This window comes from Micromonas pusilla, assembly GCF_000151265.4.
Source record: "Micromonas pusilla CCMP1545 genomic scaffold MICPUCscaffold_14, whole genome shotgun sequence".
Lineage (NCBI taxonomy): Eukaryota > Viridiplantae > Chlorophyta > Mamiellophyceae > Mamiellales > Mamiellaceae > Micromonas > Micromonas pusilla.
Genome location: NW_003315895.1, coordinates 139,633 through 160,033, shown reverse-complemented (window position 1 = coordinate 160,033; position 20,401 = coordinate 139,633). Strand labels below are relative to the sequence as shown.

Genomic DNA, 20,401 nt, shown 5'->3' with positions numbered 1-20,401 from the left:
GTCGCGCGAGGGCGGCGAGCGATCGGAGAAGCGGTCGTCCCACGCGGAGAAGAAATCGAAGCCGTCGTCGTCGTCGTCGTCGTCGTCGTCCGCGTCGTCGAATCGGACCGCCGCGTCGACGCGCCCGGCGTGGCCGCCGCCCGTCGGCGGCCGCCCCGTGGACCCGAACGCGCCGTCCGTCTTCGGCGAGCCCTCCAAGGGCGTCCCGAAGTTCGCGACGTTCGCCGCCGCGACCGCGCTCTCCGGCGGGCTCTTCGTCGCGCTCGCGGACGACGCGACGACGTCGCGCCTCGCGTTCGCGGCGTTCCGTCTCGCCGCGCCCGCGCTGCGCGCGATGGACGCGGAGACCGCGCACAACGTCGGGATCGCGCTCATGGAGCGCGGGATCGCGCCCGCGGAGTCGCGCCGCGACGACCCCGCGCTGCGCGTCGAGCGATGGGGCCTGACGTTTCCCAACCCGATCGGCCTCGCCGCGGGATTCGACAAGGACGCGCGCGCGTTCCCGGCGCTGCGCGCGATGGGGTTCGGCTCCGTGGAGATCGGGAGCGTCACGCCCAGGCCGCAGCCGGGGAACGCGAAGCCGCGCGTGTTTCGCCTGCCGAACGAGCGCGCGGTCGTGAACCGGTACGGGTTCAACAGCGAAGGGCACGACGCGGCGGCGGCGCGGCTGGCGTCCAACGTCCCGCAGGTGCGTTCTATACACTGGTCCCCATACGACCGCGTCGGCGTGGTGAACGCCGATCCTTAAGGACTTTTCCCGGCGTCTCTCTCCGCGCACCCCCCGCTTTCAATCCCCGTCCTCGACGCCTTTCAACTTCAACTGACGCCTTTCAACGTCCCGCAGTCGGACGCGGGTGCGCGCTCTCCTCGCGCGCCGGTCCCCGTCCACATTCACACTGGTCCCCATACGACTCCGGTCGCGCGGCGCGCGGCGTTCCTCGAGGACGTTCCTTTCTCTCCCGCGCGCGTTCATCTCCTCCCGCCCGCCCCTCGGTTTCGACGCCCGACGCGCCGCGACGCCTCGCGACTCCGACCGACGCCTCGCGACTCCGCCCCGACATTCGTGACCTCGCGCGGGACGCCCCTCCAGACGCGGCGGTCGACCGAGATCTCACCGGCTACGGCCCGCTCGGGGTGAACCTCGGGAAGAACAAGACCACGCCGGAGGACGACGCGGTGGAGGATTACGTCGAGGGCGTGCGCGCGTTGGGTCGTCGCGCGGATTACCTCGTCGTCAACGTGTCGTCGCCGAACACGCCCGGCCTTCGGAACCTCCAGTCGAAGAGACACCTGACGCGGTTGCTGACGCGGGTGCTGAGAGCGCGCGACGCGCTGCCGGACGGGCACCGCCCGCCCGTGCTTCTCAAGATCGCGCCGGACTTGACCGAGGACGACGTGAAGCAGATCGCGGCGGCGGCGCTCTCGACGCGCGTCGACGGCGTCGTGGTGTCGAACACGACCGTCGCGCGGCCGGACGACGTCTTCGACGGGGAGTACGCGCACCTCAGGTGCGTTCTATACAAACGTTTTTTCACCCATCGCCCGGTTTCAACACCTGATCGCGTCTCCTTTCAACTGACCGATGAACCATTTTTGTATGGACCGACCCTCAGGGACGAAGCCGGCGGTCTCAGCGGCGCGCCGCTGTTCGAGTCCTCCACCGAGGTGTTGAGGGAGCTCTACGCGCGCACGAGAGGGAAGGTGACGCTCGTGGGGTGCGGCGGCGTGAGCGACGGCGAGGACGCGTACGAGAAGATTCGCGCGGGCGCGTCGCTCGTGCAGCTGTACACCGCCTTCGCGTACGAGGGTCCCGCGATCGTGCCGAGGTTGAAAGAGGAGTTGAAGGCGTGCCTCGAGCGCGACGGGTACGATTTCATCGAGGAGGCCGTCGGCGCGGATCACTTGACCGGGAAGGCGAAAGCCGCGGACGAGGAGCGAAGGAAGCACGCGAGGAGCGGGTGGTGACGAGTTCGCGGTTTTTTCGGCGCCGAGGCGAGGCGACGGCAAGAAAATATGAAGGTACACGTAGCGGCGCCCGCGACGACGCGGGCGCCAGGCTGCAATTTACATCGCGCTCTTGCTGCGCTATCTATCGACTCATACCGTACTCGTCGACGTCGGCGCGCGTCGTGGGGGGGGGGTCTCTTTCGCCCCCGCGCCGGCGGCGGCTACAAAAAATAATTCCGCCCCGCGCTCCGCGCTTCGTTCACACTCGCGCGCGCGTCGCGATCGATTCGATCGATTCCATTCGATCGACTCAATCCGACACGGACGGCACGACGGCCTCGTCGTCCGAAGACCCGACCAGCGGCGGGTGCGTCGGTGACTCCGCCGCGCTCCTCCGCTTGGCGGCGTCCATCCCGATCCCGCTCCCCCCCGGACTCGTCGTCGTCGTCGTCGTCGTCGTCGTCATCGTCCGAGGCCGCCCCGGCACCGTCATCGCGACGTCGTTGGCGTACTCGCTCGACGGCGGGATGCTCCCGCCGCGTCCGACTCCACCCCACCCGTCGTCAAGCGGGCTGACGCGGCCGCCGCCGAGGCCCAGGCCCAGGCCGCCGCGGGGCGAAGAGGTGGCCGACGCGTCGTCCGCGCCCCCCGTCTGAACGGGTCGTTCCATACGAGCGAACGTCGGGGTGGAGTTCAAAGGCGTCAGGTGGAGTTGAAAGGCATCGAGGCCGGGGATTGAAAGGCATCGAGGCCGGGGATTGAAAGCGAGGGGTGGTCGGAGAGATGCGCCGGGCAAAGTCCTTAAGGATCGGCGTTCACCACGGCGACGGGGTCGTATGGGAACCAGTGCATGGAACGCACCTCCGCCGCGTCGAGGAGCGCCAAGACGTCGGCGCACGCCGCGTCGTAGTCCTCCTCCGAGAGCGACGCGCACGACAGCAGCCGGGTCGCGCTCGCCTCGTCGCACGTCTCGAAGTCCTCCCGCTGCTTGTACAGCAGGTGCCCGGAGATTTCGAACACCGCGGGGTTGACGCCCGTGGAGACGACGTCCGCGGGGAGCGCGCCCTTCGCCGCGCGCTGCGAAAACTGGTTCGGAATCAAAAACACCCGCGCGCCGTGATCCGCGACGAGAAGGTTAAACGGGACGTCGCGCGCCTGCAACCGCTCGCAGCACACCGCGAGCGATGCGGCGAGCGACTCGAACCCGTCGCTCCCGCGGCTCGGGTCCGCGCGCTCGAAGCACAGGCATCGCGCGGGGTAGTCCACGACGTTCTTGACGACGACGCCCGAGCTTAACGCGCCGCCCTCGGCGTGGACGTGCAACCCCAACGCGCGCGTCGGCGCGCGCTCAATCGGAAACGCCTCCATGAGGTAGTACGCCTGGAAGTGCAGGTGGTTGATCGTCGCGTACGCGCCGAGCGAGTTATACCCGACGCGGAAGTACGGGTTGCGGCTCTCCGCAGCCATGAACAGCGCCGGCAGCAACGCGTCTTTGGATATCCGCTGCGGGAGGCAATCGGTGACGCGCGGCGTGAGCAACACGTGGCCGTACTCGATCGGCGAGACGTTGATGAACACCACCGTGGGCGCGTCGGACTCTCCTCGTACTCGATCGGCGTCAGCGTACTCGATCGGCGCGCTCGCGACGTACTCCGACCGCGTCTGCCCGACGCCCCCCGGGGAAAAACGAAACAAAATCTCAGCCTTGTCCGCCTTGGTGAAGTTGAACTTCCCGGCGTCGAACTCCTGACACACTTGGTCCACCTTGAACTCCGTCGGTCGCTTCTTCGTCGCGCGGCCTTCGTTGTACTGCGCCACGAACCCGATCCTCCCGGGGATGATCTTCGTGTCGCACGCGGTCACGTCGTACCGGAACAGACCCGCCGCGAATCGATCTTCCCACGCCGCGAGGAGGATCCGGTCGAACGGCGAGACGTCCTGCACGTACCCGCTCTGCGAGCCGCCGCCGCCGCCGCCGCCGCCGCCGCCGCCCGCGTCGCTGCCGCCGCCGTCGCTGCCGCCGCATCCGTCGTTCACGCCGAACGTCGCCGCGCACGAGGTCGAGAGGCTGCCGTCGTCGCTGAAGCCTCCGTCGTTCGCGTACGCGTCCATGTTCACGCACCCCTGAGGGCAGTTCCATACGAGCGAACGTCGGGGTGGAGTTGAAAGGCGTCAGAAGCGGAGTTGAAAGGCGCCGAGGGCGGGGATTGAAACCAGCGAGGGACCCTGGGCGGAGAGACACGCCGGGTAAAGTCCTCAAGAAACGGCGTTAACCACGCCGACGCGGTCGTATGGGGACCAGTGTGAGGAGAACGCGCCTGACCGTTCGCGGAGATGTCCGGGACGCGCAAGTCGTCGAATGAGCCGAAGGAGCGCACGCGCTTGGGTTCGCACTCCTGAGGGTCGTTCCATACAAAGCGATGTCGGGGTGGAGTTGAAAGGCGTCAGATGGAGTTGAAAGGCAACGCGGGCGGGGATCGAATGCGAGGGGTGGGCGCAGAGACGCGCCGGGAAAAGTCCTTAAAGAATGGCATTCACCTCGCCAACGCGGTCGTATGGGGACCAGTGTATAGAACGCACCTGACGGTGCTTCGCGTAGGTGAGCAGCGGGAGCGGTCGGCGCGCGCGGACGACGCGCGCGACCGTGTTCGCCTTCGGGTCGTCCTCGTCGTCCATCTGGTGCATGGAGATCATCGTCTCGACGCGCTTGATCGTGGCCATCGCAGCGCGAACGAATATTCCAACCCGTCGCGCGCGAGAGGGTGCGAACGAATACGAACGCCGCGCGTCTTCGCCCTCTCGCCTTCCGTCGGGGTCGCTCGCCGGCGCGCGGTCCCCGTTCCTCTCCTCTTCTAAACTCGAAGCGTGCGCACGCGCGACGTCTTCGAGCGTCTTAATCTATTCGCCTCGCGCCGCGATTCGATTCGCGCGCGCGTCGACGCGTCGTCCTAGAGCCTCGCGGCGCTCCTCGGCGTTCGTGTCTCTCTCGACGAACGCGCGAGGGTTTCCTCCTCCTTCGCGATGCCGGTCACGCGCGACCGCCGCCGGCGAGGTGCAAGACGTCGTACGGCAGCGCGCCCTCCGCGGTGGATCCTCCTCTGCCGGTGTCGAGGTGATGCGCTTTGGTCTGGACCTTCGTCGCCTCCGCTAGAGGGTTCGGCTCAAGTCCCCGTCGCATCCCCGGGGCGTTCGCGCTCGCGGTCGTCGCTTGTCCTGTGAGAAGGCGAAAATCTCGACACCTCCCGACTGCCCGTACGTTCGCGCGATACGACGCGACTCGACTCGCGTTCACGCGATGTGTTTCACGCGCGCGTTCGTTGACGCGCGGGAGCGTGCGATGACGCGAAGAGCGAGGTCGGACGACGTGAGCGTGACGCGCGTGGAGTGCGCTGCAGGTGTGAGGCGCGCTGGGATTTTTCGCGGGGGAGGCTGGAAAGCTGCCTCTCTGAAAGCCCACGTTTACACACGTGGCGCAAAAGCAGCGCAAAATACTGACAGTGGATAATTGAGAGCCGTGGAATGAGCCAGGGTCAAAGACATTTTCATCGGCAAATTTTCATCGTACAAAATAGCTTTCATCGGAACGAATTCGTTACCTTCATCGGTCCAGTTGTCCCTCTCACCGTCGCTTCGCTTCGGTTCACTCCGTCGGACGCGTCTCCGTCCTCCCCGCCCTCTTCCACGATGCCGGTCTCCGCGCTGATGATCGGCGCCGGGGAGTACACCACCGGCTGCGTCGGCACCGCCGCGGGCGCCGCCCCGGACAAGCCCGCGGGCGTCGTCGCGATCACGTTCGCGGATCTCCGAAGACGCGGACGCGTCGACGACATGGTTCTCGTCGACGCGGTCGGCACGCGCATGCCCACCGTCCGCGACACGATGCGCGCGAAGATCGCGGAGGCGTACAAAGACATGGACGTGCGCATGACGACGCTCCCGCGCGACGACGTTGCGTTCGACCCGATGGCGTACAAAGAAGCGATCGCGCGCATGAGACGCGGCGACGTGGCGACGATATTCACGCCCGACGACACGCACTTCGACATCGCGCTCGCGTGCATCGAGGCCGGGCTGCACGTCCTGTGCGCGAAACCGCTCGTGAAGACGCTGGCGAAGCACCGCGAGCTCGCCGCCGCCGCGGAGAAGCACGGCGTGCTGTGCGCGATCGAGTACCACAAGCGGTTCGACCCCATCTACGCCGACGCGAGAGATCGCATCCGAGCGAAACTCGGCGCGTTCTCCTTCTTCCAGTCCACGATGACGCAACCGAAAGCGCAGCTGGACACGTTCAAGGCGTGGGCGGGGAAGAGCAGCGACATATCGTACTACCTGAACTCGCATCACATGGACGTGCACTGCTGGAGCGTCGGCGACGCGTCGAGGCCGGAGAGAGTCGTCGCGTTCGCGGCGACTGGCGCGGCGAACGCGCGCGTCGAGCCTACGGACGGACGTCAGGCGCGTTCTTCGTTCTGTGTCACGCAGCGCGCGCTGGTCCCCACACGACTCCGTTCGCGCGACCGACGCACGCCGTCCCTCGAGGACTTTTGGGTCCCGGCCGGCGTCGCGTTTCTCTCCGCCCGCCGCCGCCCCTCGGTTTCGATCGCGACGCGCCGCGAGTCACACTGCTTCCCATACGACCGCGTCGGCGTTGTGAACTTCATTCCTTGAGGACTTTCGATTCCGTCTGACGTGCCCCTGAACTCCACCCCGACGTCGCTCGCCTCGCGCGGACCCTGATCACCCTCAGATCGAAGACACGATCACGCTGTGCGCGGAGTGGGTCAACGACGACGAGGCGAAGAGCAGAGGGACCGCGACGTACACCGCGTCGTGGATAGCGCCCAAGGCGGACTGTCACACGCAGCAGTACTTCCACTACATGGGGCACGAAGGCGAGATCAGGGCGGACCAAGGCCACCGCGGGTACACGACGTCGACGGACGCCGACGGGTTCTCGCAGCTGAACCCGCTGTACATGGTGCGCGTCGTTCGTTTGACACACCGCGCGAATTCGTCCACGTCATCGAATCGTATCGCGTGCTGACCGATGAAATCTCACGTTTCCTTCCTTCGTTTCTCCGACAGAAATACACGCCGTCGCCGTCCGGGCAATTCGCCGGGCAGCAAGGGTACGGGTACAGGAGCATCGAGGAGTTCGTGAAAGCCGCGGAGGAGATAAACGCCGGGACCGCGACCGTCAAAGAAGTGTGCGACAGGGACGTGCTCGCGACCGTGGACCGAACCGCGCGAGTCACCGCGATGTTGGAAGCCGGGCGAGTGAGTCTCGACAACGGCGGCGCGGGGGTGCGGATCCTGTATCCGGAGGGCGGCGGCGCGGGCGCGGAGCCCATTTGGCTCGCGCTCGAGGGCGACGGCGAGCGTGCGTTCGTCGTCGGCGAAGGGGGGGCGGAGCGGAAGCGCGCGCGAGAGGGGGAGTAGTGCGGAGCCAGAGCAGCGCGCGTCGACCTCGACCTGTAACGTATTCATCAATCTCGTCCATTCTGACTGGACGACGACGCGACGACGACAGATGGTCGCCGCCTTCAGATCGACGCGCGCGGCTCGCCGTCGTCCGCGGCGCGCGGGTCGTCGCGAGGGAGCGCGCGAGGATCTCCGCGCCGGCGGCGTCGCATCGCGTCGCGCGCCATGAGCCGGAAAGGGACGTGGTACGCGGACGAGGACGACTGGTACGACGACGACGACGACGACGACGACGACGACGACGACGACGCGTTCGACGCGTACGACACCGGATCCCTCGCGCCCAAGGCGAAGCCCGGGAAGGGCGGCAAGGCCGCCGCGGCAGCGGCGAAATCGGGCGGCGCGGGCGCGGGCCGCGGCCGCGGCCGCGGCGCCGGCGCGCCCGCCGCGACGTCGACGTCCGCGGCGGGCTCGACGACGCGCGCGGCCGAGACGTTCCCGGTCGCGCCCCCGCGCGCGCCGCGACCGCCGGGCGCGCCGCCGGGCTTCGCGTTCGACACGCCCTCGCCGGACGACGTCGTCGCCGCCGCGAGGGTCAAGGGCGCGCCGCCGCGCGCGAACGTCGGCGACGTCGAGAGAGGCGTCGTCGCGCTGACGACGCGCGACGACGACGACGAGGGATCGGCCGCCGGGCGGCGGAGCGTCAGATCTCTCGAGACGAAGCCGAAGGCGGCGAAGGCGGCGGGCTCGAGCGGCCGCCGGCCGCTCTCGGAGTTCGTCCCCACCCCGGACGAGACGCGCGACGCGACCGCGCGACGCGACGGCGTCTCGCGTCGCCGCGCGCACGTCGTCGTCCTCGGCCACGTGGACGCGGGCAAGAGCACGCTCATGGGCCGCGTGTTACACGCCGTCGGCGCCGTGGGTGCGCGTCCCGCCTCACACCGGTCCCCGTACGACCGCGTTCGCGCGGTGCGCGCCGTTCCTTGAGAACTTTTGCCGGCGCCTTCTCCGTCGCTCCCGTCCAATGAAACGTCCACGTCATCAAATTACTCACCGATCACATCACCTCCCGCCGCGTCGCCCGCCATTCAAACGCGCCCCCGAACGCCCGCAGACGAAAAGACGCGGCGCAAGCACGAGCGAGACGCGACCGCGGCGGGGAAAGGCTCGTTCAAGTGGGCGTGGGCGCTCGACGAGCGGCCGGAGGAGCGCGCGCGCGGGGTCACCGTGGACGTGGCGCAGGCGGCGTTCACGACGGGACGCACGGAGGTGACGCTGTTGGACGCGCCGGGGCACAGAGATTTCGTGCCAAACGCCATCGCGGGCGTCAGCCGCGCGGACGTCGCGCTGCTCGTCGTCGACGCGTCGCCCGGCGCGTTCGAGAGAGGGTTCCAGGGCGGCGGGCAGACGCGAGAGCACCTCGCGCTCGCCGCGATGGCGGGGATCGCGAGCGTGATCGTCGTCGTGAACAAGATGGACGCGTGCGGATACGACGAGGCGCGGTTCGAAGAGATCAAGCGCGCGCTCTCGCCGTTCGCGAAGAATGCGAATTCGATTTCGAACGACGCCGGGATCGCCGGGATCGCCGGGTTCGGGCACGGTTCCGGGTTCGCGTTCGAACACGTCGCGTTCGTCCCCGCGTCCGGGATCGACGCCGCGAATCTCGTCTCCCCGGAGGCGCCGCCGCCGCCGGCGCTGGCCGCGTGGTGGCGCGGGCCGACGGTGTGCGGCGCGATCGACGACGCGCCCGTCTCCTCCTCCGCCGCCGCCGCCGCCGGCGGCGGCGGGCTGGGACCGACGCGCTTCCCCGTCGCGGACGTCATCGCGGACGGAGGCGGCGGCGGCGGAAGAGGCGCGAGGGCGACGAGCCTCGGCCCCGCGGCGGTCGGCGGCAAGCTCGAGCGCGGCTCTCTTCGCGTAGGGCAGCGGCTGCTCGCGCAGCCGTCGGGCGTCGCGTGCGTCGTCAGGCGCGTTCTATACACTGGTCCCCATACGACCGCGTCGGCGTGGTGAACGCCGATCCTTAAGGACTTTCGCCGGCGCATCTCTCCGCCCACCCCTCGCTTTCGATCCCTGACCTCCACGCCTTTCGACTCCGACTGACGCCTTTGAACTCCACCCCGATATTCGCTCGTACGGAACGACCCTCAGGGCGATCGACCTCGGCGACGGCGCGGTCCGATCCGGATCCGGATCCGGATCTGGCGGCGGCGGCGACGTCAGGGCGGTCGCGTACCCGGGCGACGCCGTGGACGTGGGCCTGGACGGGATCGATCCCGCGTGCCTCGCGCCCGGGAGCGTCTTGTGCGACCCGGCGTTTCCGCTGACGCCGGCGGCGAAGGTGCGTTCTACACAAACGTTTTTCACCCACCGCTCGGTTTCAACATTTGATCGCTCCCCCTTTCAACTGACCGGTGTACTGTTTTTGTATGGAATGGCCCCGCAGATTCGCGCGGAGATCTTCGTGCTCGCGGACGTCCGCGTGCCGATACTCGCGGGGACGACGGTCGGCCTGCACTTCAACGGCGCGCGGTGCGAGGCGTCCGTGTCGTCGCTGGTGTCATCTCTGGACGCGACCACGGGGGAGACGGTGAAGGTGCGCGCCGCGTCGTGCGATTTGTTTTCACCCGTCCCTCGCTTTCAACGTTTGATCGCGCCCCCTTTCGACTGAAACCGACCGACGGACTTGACCCCTTCCGCGTCAGACCCGGCCGCGGTGCCTGACGCGAGAGACGCGCGCGGTGATCGAGCTCGTCCCCGAGCGACCCGCGTGCGTCGAGCGCGAGGCGGACGTTCTGGCGTTGGGACGCATCGCGCTTCGGAGGAACGGCGCGACGGTGGCCATCGGGATCGTCACGGAGACGTGGGGGGAGGACGAACTGCGCGCGCTCGAGAAGGAGAAGGAGAAGGAGGCGGCGACAAACTGATGGCGCGCCTTGGGGTAGTCTATATCATAGTCTGCTATCAACTCTACTCTACCCGCCGTCGCGGCGCTCGCCGTCGCGCGTCTGGCTGGTCTATCGCGACGAAGAACGCTTCGCTCTGACCTCTCTCTCACGGACGCTCGTTCGCGCTCGGCGGCGTCGTCGAGTAGACGACTTGGTTCGCGCCTTCGAAATCGAGAAACGCCATCTTCCCGCGCGTTTTATTCACGAGGTACTCCACGAGCTGCCGTCGCTCCGTCACCTCCGTCGTGCGCTGTTTCGAGACGCGTCTTCTCCCTTCTTCTGAACGTCCCGCCGCTTCGTGGGCGGCTCCCTCGTCCGCGACGGTTGGCGTTCCGTCTTCTTCTTCTCCGTCTTCTTCTTCCTCCTCCGCGTCGACGGCGACGGCGACGCGCCGCGGGAACAGCCGCGGAAACACGCAACACGGCACGACCGCGAACGGCACGTCGCGACGCAACGCGAAGTCCGCGATGGCCTCCGTGGCCTGGTCCGGATGCATCCCAACGATCACGGAGACGTTCGCGTACCGGTCCCACGTCGCAGGCTCGAACTCCGCGCGCACTTGCGCGCAGAGCGGCGCGTCGGCGTCGGCGGCGCCGAGCGACGGCGGACGATTCTTCAAAAACTTTCGCTGCGACTTGCTCAGCTTCCTCGCGCGCGGCTCCACGAGCGTGCACTTGACGCCCCGTCTGTTGTACAGCTCGAACGAGACGTCGCCTCTGCCGCCGGCGACGTCGAGGACGCCGTCGCCGGCGTTCAGAGCGTCGACCCCGAACGTCCGCACGAGCCACTCCGCGAACCGTTCCGCGCGTTTTCCCTTGGAGACCGCGTCCGAGCCGTGCGGGTCGCCCGCCTCGGCGGCCAGCGCGCGTCTTCTCGCGCGCCGCGCTTCGATCCACGCCCTCGCGCGGCCGCCGCGGTCGTCCGCGTGCGCGTACTTGCACGCCGCGCCCTTGTGGCACACGCCCTGGTTGAGCCAGAACTTGCACGGAGGACGCGGCGGCGGGTCGGCGTCGTCGTCGTCGACGACGGTCCGATCGATCGACGCCGCGGGCGCGTCTCTTCTTCTCTCCGCGCCGCCTCCGCCTCCGCCTCCGCCTCCCCCACCCGCCGCCGCCGCGCCCTCCTCCTCCGCGCGCGAGAAGTGCTTCCCCGGGTTCGCGTCCGCCCACGACGACACGAGCTCGACGCCCTCGCACGCGCAGCTCCACTCGCCGTCGTCGCGTCGCGTCCATCGTCCGCGCGCGCGGACGACGTTCCCGAGCTTGAGGACGCGCGATCGCGCGTCCGCGAGCGCGTCGTCGTCCTCGAACCCGCCGTTGTACGCGCGCGTCTTCGCGATGATCTCCACGCGGCTCGGCAGCGGTGGCGGCGGCGGCGACGCGGAGGAAGACGGAGGAGGAGCGTCGACCGACGCGGACGCGACGACCGCGGCGACGCGAGATCGCGCCTCCGCGGCGTCGAACGCGCCGCCGCCTCGCCCCGCGCCGGCGACGTCCAGGTCGAAGAACGCGAGCCGCTTGCTCCGGTTTCGTCGCCCGACGACGACGCCGAGGAGGACGAGAGAGTCCGCGCGCGGCGGCGGCGGCGGCGGCGGCGGCGGCGAGGACATCCCTCCCGTCGCGCGCCCGCGCGGGGGCGGAGTGCAGTGATGATGAGTGATGGAGATTTACAAAAATACCTTCGAAGGTAGTTTAGCAGATATCGCCGACGCCGACGCCGACGATCCCGCGCGCGGGGTGGCCGACGCCGACGCCGAAGTCGCGCGCGCGAGCGCGACGGACGACGAAGCCATCGCGTCGTCCTCGGCGCGTCTCCCTCTGGGCGCGACCCGCGACCGCGTCTTATCTGAAGCTCGCCAAATTCCCGACAAAATCCTACGAAGGTACAGTCTAAAACAGCAGAGGTACTCGTATGAAAACCTCTCGTATGAACAGATCACATGTTTTGCCCGGATGGGTTAAGTTGTTAACTTAGAGCTCAGTCTTTTTGTAATCAGATAAGTTGTTCGCATCGACGCTCCGCGCGCACACGCGAACAAACACCGTCGCGTCGCGCGCGACAGAACGCTTTCCGCGCCCGTCGATCGGTCGACCGGACGCTTTTCGCGGGGTAGATTCCCCGATCCCGCGTCAAATAATATCGCGCTTCTAAATCGCGCTCCCCACCCCTCGAGCGCGAGCCGTCGAGTCGATTTCACGACGAAGATGCCTTCCACGGTGCGTGTCGTCCGTTGACACCCCCGTCCACGCGATCGCGTCGTCGCGTCGTCGCGTGAACGAACCGTTCCGAGTGTCCGTCCCCAAGACGACAATAAATTCTTGCGCGACCTTTCAGGCGACCTTTCGCGAAAGGTCACAAGTCTGTTACAAATCTGTTACGAATCTGTTCGCGAGACGCGAAGAGGAGAACAGTTTCGGGAACGGTTTTTTTTTTTCGCGCGCTCGCGAGCGTTCCTCGACTGACGACGAACGCCACGTCTCCCGCCCGCCTTCCTCTCTTCTCGTCGTCTTCAGAAGCGCGACAGCCGAGGCACGACGCCCGCCGCGGACGAGACCGTCCCGCTCCTCGGCGACGCAACCAAGCTCGAAACGCTTCAAACGAGACAGCGCCGCCGTCGCGCCGCCGCTGGCGCCGCCGCGGCCGCGCTCGCGCTCGCGCTCGCCGTCGTCGCCGCCGCGACCCGCGCGCGCGGGGGGGGGCGCGCGCGGGGGCGCGCGCGCGTTACTTCGCCGAGCACGGCGACCTCGGCACTTCTCCCGCGCCTTTCGCGGGCGGGAACGACGACGTTTTCACGCGTTCGGCGGCGCCGCTCGGCGGCCAGCCGTGCCAAGACATCAACGTCGATATGTGCGCCGTGCCAGAAAAGTCATGGACGGACGCGGGCGCGTGCCAGCCGTACTATGGAGATTGCGAGTTGGACATGTTTTCGTCGTGCGGCTGGGGCGCGTATCCGACAGGCGCTAAAACGTGCGCGAGCAAATATGGTATACCATACAAGTGGAGGTACAAGTGCAAGGCGATACCCGTGCCATACAACAACGGCCAGTGCTCCGCGTGCATGCCCGGGTGCGAGCTCATCCACGGATCCAGGGATACGTGCGACTGCTCGAAAACCAAGTTTTACGATGAGCTGGACAACGCGATCCACCATGTGGGCGAGCAAGCGAAGGACGCGTGGGACGACGCGAAGGGATTCGCCAAAGAGGTCGGCGACGAGCTCGGACCCATCGTGGATAAAATGAATGATTTCCCTGAAGACGCGCTCAATTGGTTCAAAGATCAAATCGATAAACCGTGCGACGTCAGTCCGTCGGATCTGAACGATGCGTTTAAAACGTTCTTGGACGCGATGAAACCACAAGACGTGAATAAGATCATGAAGGTGTTCTCTGACACCCCGTCGAAGGTCGAGGACATAATGGAAGGCCTCGGCTCGCCGGTGTGTGACTACATATGGACGTTCGGGCTGCCCGCACCGAACATCTTGGCCCAAGTCGTGAAGTCGTTGAGCACAACGCTGAAAGATAAGTGCCCTCTGGTCTTCGACACGGGGAAGAATTCCGCCATCACTTTGGGATTGACCATGGACGTCAACGTGCAAAACCCCGCGACTCACCCCAACAAGTACACGGCCAGCGGCGGCGTAGTGCATGACACATACTCGGGCGGTATGGAACTCGGTGTCGGCGTCGACATAAACGGCAACCGATTTTGCTACGTCGGCGGTTGCACCATGAAAGGGAAAGTCCTTCAGCTCAAGACACCAAGTCTTGGCACGCTCGACGTGGGCATGGCAGTGACCGTCTACGGGGAATTTGCTAACGTTCCTGGCGCAGCCCAGGCGACCACGTTTGGCGGCGGCATCGAGATCCCTGCTCCTGTCTTCTTCGGAAGCGGGCTCAAAGCCGAAGGTTCCCTCACGCTCATGTACGGAACCGGAGATAAATGTGGTGAAGACGAAAATGAAAAATGTGAGCCAAAACATGCATTCGGTGTCTCCATAGATGTCGAAGGCAACCTCGCCGCGGCGTCGTTTGGCGTCGAGGCGTCTTTCGCGGAAGGCCTTTGCTACACGTCATTATGCGTCCTAGCGGACGGAGGGCACTGCGATTCAAAATTCGGCAATGAAGACAATACCTTGAGCTCTCAGGTCAAGGATTTTGGAGACAGTGTCGCACACTTCTTCGGCGAGGAAGCCTCGGCAGCGATGAAAAAACATGATGAAGCGAAGAAAGCAGTTGAGCTGGCCACGATGGACCCCATGCCGGGCTCCACGACTGTCGATGAGTTCAACTCGGACAACTCCACAACAGTCGATGAGTTCAACTCGGACAACTCCACAACAGTCGACGAGTTCAACTCGGACAACTCCACAACAGTCGACGAGTTCAACTCGGACAACTCCACAACAGTCGACGAGTTCAACCCGGACAACGCTACTGCGGTGCCCGAGCCCGAGCCCGAGGATTACCACTACGAAAAAATCGCGAATAGAGCTGTGCGAGGGCATGGAGCATCAGGCGCGTGCGATGAAAGATTGTATTACGGAAATGATTCTGGTGGAATCCAAAGGTGCGAAGAGCAGTGCAATCAGTGCGCCGACTGTAAAGGCTTCGTGGATAACCGAGACGCTTCACCCGCATACTGCGTTTTCAAAAGTTCGTCGAATGTGTACGAGAAGTCATCGAAGGATTGGTATGGAAAGCAATAAACCGGAATGCAAGAACAAGAAGAAGTTGCCTTTCAAGAAGAAGAAGACGAAGAAGAAGAAGAAAAACAAGAAGAAGTGGCCTTTCAAGGGATGAGCCGCCGTCGCCGCCGTCGCGGGAGTTTTGTTCAACAAATCTCGCCGCCGCCGCAGCCGCGTCGGGGCGGACGAAGAAACGCCGCTCGTCGAGGGTACCAAGTACGGCGCCGTGCACGTGTGAGCGAACGATCACCGAGTGTTTGCGCTTCATCGCGCGTGGCCTCCGGGTCGTGCGTGTGTACATATTTTACATCGGCCGAAGAGTGTGGAAGGGGTGACCCGAGCCTGGCAAATGCGCCCTTATAGCTCACTTCGGCGGGCGCGAACGCGCGAAAGCGCGAACGCGTCGACCGTCAGCCCCCCGGGTCTATCCTTACATAATTGTACATATGCAATTTCAATTATTTATTTTTAACCGATGTCGCACGCGTGGTCGTCGGCTGTGGTGGTTGAAGGGTCGATCCCTTCATATTCAAATCACCTTTCACTCTGTCGCATCGGCGCTCAGCGCGGTTCCGGCGCCGACGCCGGCGCCGCGTCGCCGGCGTCTGCGTTTGATTCGACGACGCGCGGGTTGGATAGACGCGCGTTCTACACGTTTGATCGTCGACGCGCTCGTGCGCGGCGTCCGAATGTACGGCGGGAAGATGGCACTGCGGTCGGTCGACCGTGGAGGAGGTGGTCGCGGAAGACGGCCGCGCCGTCGGCACGCGACTGATGAAAAGAAAAGAACAGATGTGCAGTCATCAACGAGAGCTCAGTTCTCGCGGCGCCTCGCGGCGCCTGCGCCATCGCTCCCCGCGCGGGACATGGCGTCCTCTGTCGCGTCGCCTCGCGTCTGCACCGCGTCGCCGTCGACGACGTCGCGTCTGTTGCGTCGTCGTCGACGAGCGACGACGACGACGACGACGACGACGACGACGACGACGACGACGACCCGCGCGTCGTCGTCCTCCTCTGGATCGATCGCCGACTTCCCCGAAGAGATGCGCGCGGCGTGCGAGGCCGTGCGCCTCGCCTCCGCGCTCTGCGCGTCCACGCAAGACGCGCTCCTCCGCACGGACGCGACGAGCAAGTCCGACGACAGCCCCGTCACGGCCGCGGACTTCGCCGCGCAGGCGATCGTCTCCGTCGTCCTCGCCGCGACGTGCCCCTCGATCGCGCTCGTCGCGGAGGAGACCGCGGACGCGCTCCGCGCGGACGCCGACGGCGCGCGGCTCCTCGCGCGCGTGACCCACCTCGTCAACGAGACGCTGCGCGGAGAGACGGGCGCGTCGTGCGCGTGCGGCGGCGGCGCGCTGACGGCGAACGCGGTCGCGGACGCGATCGACCGCGGCGCCGCGGCGCCTTCGAGGCGCGGCGACGTCTGGATCTTAGGCGAGTTCTCCTCGCGCCGGTCCCCGTGCGACTCCGTCGGCGCGGTGAACGCCGTTCCGTGAGGACTTTCTCTCCCAGCGGTCGTATCTCTCCGCCCACCCCTCGGTTTCAATCCCCGACACACCTCGACGCCGTTCAACTCCGCTTCTGACGCCTTTGAACTCCGCCCCGACGTTCGTCGCTTCGCGCGGAACGACCCGCATCAGATCCCATCGACGGCACCAAGGGCTTCGTCAACGGGCGGCAGTACGCCGTCGCGCTCGCGCTCATGCGCGACGGCGAGATCGTCGGCGGCGTGCTCGGGTGCCCGAACTTGCCGCGGCGCGCGATTCCAAGGACGGAGACGAAGATACAGACGTGCGATCGCGGCGACGGCGGCGTCATGTTCGCGGCGTTCAAAGGGCTCGGGTGCTTCGCGATGCCGCTGCGCGACGCCGACGCGGCCGTGCGCTACGACGCCGCGACGCGATGCGCGACGAACGGCGACGTGGTCGACGGCGCGGGCGCGCGGTACGCGGAGTCGTGGGGGGACTCCATCGTCGCGGATCACGCGAGGACGAACGCGCTCGCGTCTTCGTTGGGGATCGCGACGGCTGGGTTGCAGACGGACAGGCGAGACTACTTCCCATACGATACGACTCCGTTCGCGCGGTAAACAAACGTCGTCTCTCTCGAGGACCTCTGGACTTCTTTCGCGCGCTAGCTGGGAGCCTCACGTTTTGACACGTGGGCATGCTATCCACCAATCACGCGCCCGCGCGCCTGACGCGCGTCTTCCCTCGTCCGAACGAAACGATTCATCAGCATGGCGAAGTACGGCGTCGTCGCGCGCGGCGACGCCGAGCTGTACTTGCGGTTCCCTCCCGCGGCGTACAGGGAGAAGGTCTGGGACCACGCCGCCGGGTACGCGGTCGTCGTGGAAGCCGGCGGGGTGATGACGGACGCGGGAGGGAACGCGCTCGATTTCGCGAGCGGTCGGTTTCTGGACGTCGAGAAAGGCATCGTCGCGAGCGCGAGCCCGGAGCTGCACGCCAAGGTGCTGGCTGCGCTCGCGGCGGAGGACGAGTGACGTGATGGCGTCTCGTTACGCGCGCGGCGACGCGAAGGCGCGGTGAGGGAGCGCGCGTGTTTATCGCGCAGCTCGACCCGGCGTCGTAACCTCAGTTTATGCACGCGTCGCGACGATTCGCGGTCTATTTATTATACATCTGCACGTCGCGTCTCGATCCCGACGTCTGAGGTATCTACAGCTCGTCCTCCTCCGCGAGGATTCCGATCGTGAGCGCTTTGTAGTACGAGGCGTGGACGTCCCACGTCACGCGGCCGATCCCGAGCGCGATCTCGCGCGCGAGCGCGTCCACGTCGCGCGAGACCCCGAAGCCGGAAACGCGCGCCGCCGCCGCCGCCGCCGCGTCCGGCCCGAGCAAGAGACGCGCGCACAGCGCGTCGCGCACCGCCTCGCGCAGCCCGACCGCGTCTGGATCGTCCTCGGACGTCAGTCGACGCAAGCTCGCCTCGTGCGCGGCAGCGGACGCCGCGACGGATGACGTTCCGTCTTCCGCCGTCGCGGGAGACGGCGTCGTAAACGTCGCGAGCTCCAACGCGAGATCGGCGAGGCGCACGCCGCCGTCGTTCAGCAGCGCGTCGAGGCGTCTCCGAAGCGACTCGAGACTCGGCGCGTGCGATTTCGCGTTCGCTTTCGCGTCGTTCGCGATAGAAACGCACGCGCACATGACCGTTATCTTCTGAAACGCCTCCTGCGCCGCCGTTATTCGATCGCCGTCGAACTCGAGCGTCTCCGGAAGCGATTCCTCCGAGAGCCTCGAGCACTTCGATACCAACAACGCGAGCGCGACGCGTAGTAGCCCGCGCGGGGAGACCGGCATCGCGGGCGTCCACGAGGACGCGATCCGCCTTCGATCGTCGTCGTCGGCGTCCGCCGCCGCGTCGGCGGCGGAGCTCCGCCCCCCCGTTCGCATCGGGAGCGGCGTCGACGCCGCCGCCGTCGCCGCCGCGAGCGACGCGTCCAGCGCGTGCGCGCGCGACAGCCCGCGCGTAATCCACGCGCGCGTCCTCGGCAGCGCGTCCTTCACGCCCTCGCACGCGCCCGGAACGTTGATCGCGCCCTCCTCGCGGAACGCGTCCTCGAGCTCGTCGCGCGTCGGCGCGCCAAATCGAGCCGCGAACCGCTCGCGCGCGTATCGCGCGCCGCCGACGCCTCGCGCGAGCGGCTCGAGCGCGAGCACGCCCGCGTTCGCGACGTCGCGCCGCAGGTCGCGGAGCTCGCGGTGCAGGAACGAGAGCGAGGACGTCACCGCGGCGGCGACGGCGCGCGCGGCGGCGCGCGCGTCGCGCGCCGCCGCCGCCGCCGCCGCCGCCGCGAATCGCTCGCTGAGCTCCGCGGTCTTGGCATCCGCGCGCGCCTCGGCTTCGTCGTCGCGCGCCGGCGCGCCCATCCGCCGCAGCATCGCGGCGGCGGCGTCGTGGATCGACGCGAGCGCGGCGCCAGCGGCGATCGGGTCGTTCGGCGCGGGCGTCAACGCGTCGCGGACGTTTTCGGGGGTCAACGCGCGCTCCAGTAAATCGCGCTCGTCGGCCGTCCGAGCGCGAGGCGGGCAGAGCGACGCGAGCTCGTCGCGGAGCTCGGTCGTCAGCGCGACCGCGCGCGAGACGTCCGCGAACGCGAAGGTGTCGGCGCCGGTCGACGTTCCATCTTCCGCTCTGCTCGGCGCGACGTCGAGGAGGGAGTCTTCGAGCGATTTCCAAAATTGGTCCTCCATCGCGCGTCGAAGTCGGCGCTCGACGACGGCGGCGGCTTCCGCGGGCGTGCGAGGCTCCGACGCCACGTCGACTGCCACGTCGTCATCGCGCCTCGGGAGTCGCCAACTCGGATCGAGCAGGAGCTCGTGCATGATCGCCTCGTTCTCGCGCGACGACGAAGCAGAAGCTGACGTGGCAGCTGACGTGGCGCTGTCGGACGCGGACGCGGCCGCCGCCGCCGCCGCCGCCGCGCGTCGACGCGCGATCTCCTCCGCGAACGCGGCGCTTCGTCGCGTCCTCGCCGCGCGCCGCGCGTCCTCGGCGGCGCCGTCGTCGGCACCCGCGTCGGCACCCGCGTCTGCACACGTGGCCGCCGCCGTGGCGGCGGCCGCGGCTTCTTCCTCCGCCTCGACGGCCAGGAACGTCTCCGCGAGCGCGGCGTCGAACGCCTCCGCGCCCGCGTCTCCCGCGAGCGCGACGACTTTCCCGCGGAGCAGCGCCTTGTCCGCGTCGCACGCCTCGCGAATCGCGCACTTATCCTCCGCCGCGAGATCCGATACGTTGCTGACATGTCCGCTGACGTGGCATCCGTCGTCGTCGCGCGCGCCGTCGAACCGCGAGTCCGGGGACGTCATCCACCGCGTCCCGCACTTTCTCAGCGCGGAGCGTTCGAGCTCGACGGCGACGCCCACGAGCGCGGCTTGTAACGCCGCGGCGTCGTTCGTTTTCCAGGACACGAACGCGCGCGCGTACGCGCGCCACGCGTCGTGGAACGTCTCGGTCGTCGCGCGGGTTCGATCCCTCGCGGCGGCGTCGACGGCGTCGACCAGGGCGGAGGCGGCGGCGGCGAGCGAAGATTCGATCGCGCCGAGTCGCCGTCGCGCCGTCCGCCGCGCGTCCTCGTCTTCGTCTTCGTCGTCTTCGACGCCCAACACGATCTCCGGGTGCGCGACGATCATGTACGCGCAGAGCACCGCGCGCGTGGAGTACGGGAACGCGAGCGTGAACGAAAACGGTCTGGGAGGAACCGTTACCGTTTCACTTTCTCGGGCGATCGGCGGCGGCGCGCCCCGGCGTCCTCCGCCTCGCGAGGGAGGGAGCATCGCGCGAAGAAGCGACGCGAGCTCGTCGTCGGCGTCGTCTGTCGCTGTCGTTTTTGAATTCAAATTCAAATAATTCAAATTCAAACGATCGATCGCGC

The 20,401-nt window shown here is 67.2% G+C and overlaps 9 protein-coding genes across 9 annotated transcripts; 6 read left to right on the top strand and 3 right to left on the bottom strand.

The window, feature by feature from the left end:
* Positions 1-334: 334 nt before the first annotated feature.
* On the top strand, positions 335-1,965 carry MICPUCDRAFT_44893 (dihydropryrimidine dehydrogenase; the record flags this gene model as incomplete). Its single annotated transcript, XM_003063342.1, has 3 exons — positions 335-692; positions 1,091-1,508; positions 1,614-1,965. 3 exons carry the CDS (start codon positions 335-337, stop codon positions 1,963-1,965), a joined length of 1,128 nt encoding a protein of 375 aa, XP_003063388.1.
* Positions 1,966-2,257: 292 nt separating this feature from the next.
* On the bottom strand, positions 2,258-5,336 carry MICPUCDRAFT_63706 (uncharacterized protein; the record flags this gene model as incomplete). Its single annotated transcript, XM_003063136.1, has 4 exons — positions 4,528-5,336; positions 4,266-4,343; positions 2,809-4,071; positions 2,258-2,599 (listed from the first exon to the last, which is right to left on the bottom strand). Exons 1-4 carry the CDS (start codon positions 4,666-4,668, stop codon positions 2,258-2,260), a joined length of 1,824 nt encoding a protein of 607 aa, XP_003063182.1. The 5' UTR covers positions 4,669-5,336.
* Positions 5,337-5,631: 295 nt separating this feature from the next.
* On the top strand, positions 5,632-7,386 carry MICPUCDRAFT_22305 (uncharacterized protein; the record flags this gene model as incomplete). The annotated part of the gene is made up of 3 exons (XM_003063341.1): positions 5,632-6,378; positions 6,695-6,925; positions 7,033-7,386. The coding sequence occupies 3 exons, from the start codon at positions 5,632-5,634 to the stop codon at positions 7,384-7,386; spliced, it is 1,332 nt and encodes a 443-aa protein (XP_003063387.1).
* Positions 7,387-8,211: 825 nt separating this feature from the next.
* MICPUCDRAFT_22325 (uncharacterized protein) lies at positions 8,212-10,295 on the top strand (the record flags this gene model as incomplete). Its single annotated transcript, XM_003063340.1, has 5 exons — positions 8,212-8,290; positions 8,483-9,368; positions 9,592-9,709; positions 9,815-9,964; positions 10,074-10,295. Coding segments are annotated over 5 exons (1,455 nt in total), but the record flags the coding sequence as incomplete, so codon positions are not given.
* A 1-nt stretch (position 10,296) lies between these two features.
* MICPUCDRAFT_63702 (uncharacterized protein) lies at positions 10,297-11,925 on the bottom strand (the record flags this gene model as incomplete). Its single annotated transcript, XM_003063135.1, has 1 exon — positions 10,297-11,925. The coding sequence occupies one exon, from the start codon at positions 11,923-11,925 to the stop codon at positions 10,423-10,425; it is 1,503 nt and encodes a 500-aa protein (XP_003063181.1). The 3' UTR covers positions 10,297-10,422.
* A 1,236-nt stretch (positions 11,926-13,161) lies between these two features.
* On the top strand, positions 13,162-15,056 carry MICPUCDRAFT_52966 (uncharacterized protein; the record flags this gene model as incomplete). Its single annotated transcript, XM_003063339.1, has 1 exon — positions 13,162-15,056. One exon carries the CDS (start codon positions 13,162-13,164, stop codon positions 15,025-15,027), a length of 1,866 nt encoding a protein of 621 aa, XP_003063385.1. The 3' UTR covers positions 15,028-15,056.
* Positions 15,057-15,872: 816 nt separating this feature from the next.
* On the top strand, positions 15,873-17,095 carry MICPUCDRAFT_52965 (uncharacterized protein; the record flags this gene model as incomplete). The annotated part of the gene is made up of 2 exons (XM_003063338.1): positions 15,873-16,493; positions 16,667-17,095. The coding sequence occupies 2 exons, from the start codon at positions 15,873-15,875 to the stop codon at positions 17,093-17,095; spliced, it is 1,050 nt and encodes a 349-aa protein (XP_003063384.1).
* A 150-nt stretch (positions 17,096-17,245) lies between these two features.
* Positions 17,246-17,642, top strand: MICPUCDRAFT_52964 (uncharacterized protein; the record flags this gene model as incomplete). Its single annotated transcript, XM_003063337.1, has 1 exon — positions 17,246-17,642. The coding sequence occupies one exon, from the start codon at positions 17,246-17,248 to the stop codon at positions 17,507-17,509; it is 264 nt and encodes an 87-aa protein (XP_003063383.1). The 3' UTR covers positions 17,510-17,642.
* Positions 17,643-17,684: 42 nt separating this feature from the next.
* Positions 17,685-20,303, bottom strand: MICPUCDRAFT_63700 (uncharacterized protein; the record flags this gene model as incomplete). The annotated part of the gene is made up of 1 exon (XM_003063134.1): positions 17,685-20,303. The coding sequence occupies one exon, from the start codon at positions 20,301-20,303 to the stop codon at positions 17,685-17,687; it is 2,619 nt and encodes an 872-aa protein (XP_003063180.1).
* Positions 20,304-20,401: the final 98 nt, after the last annotated feature.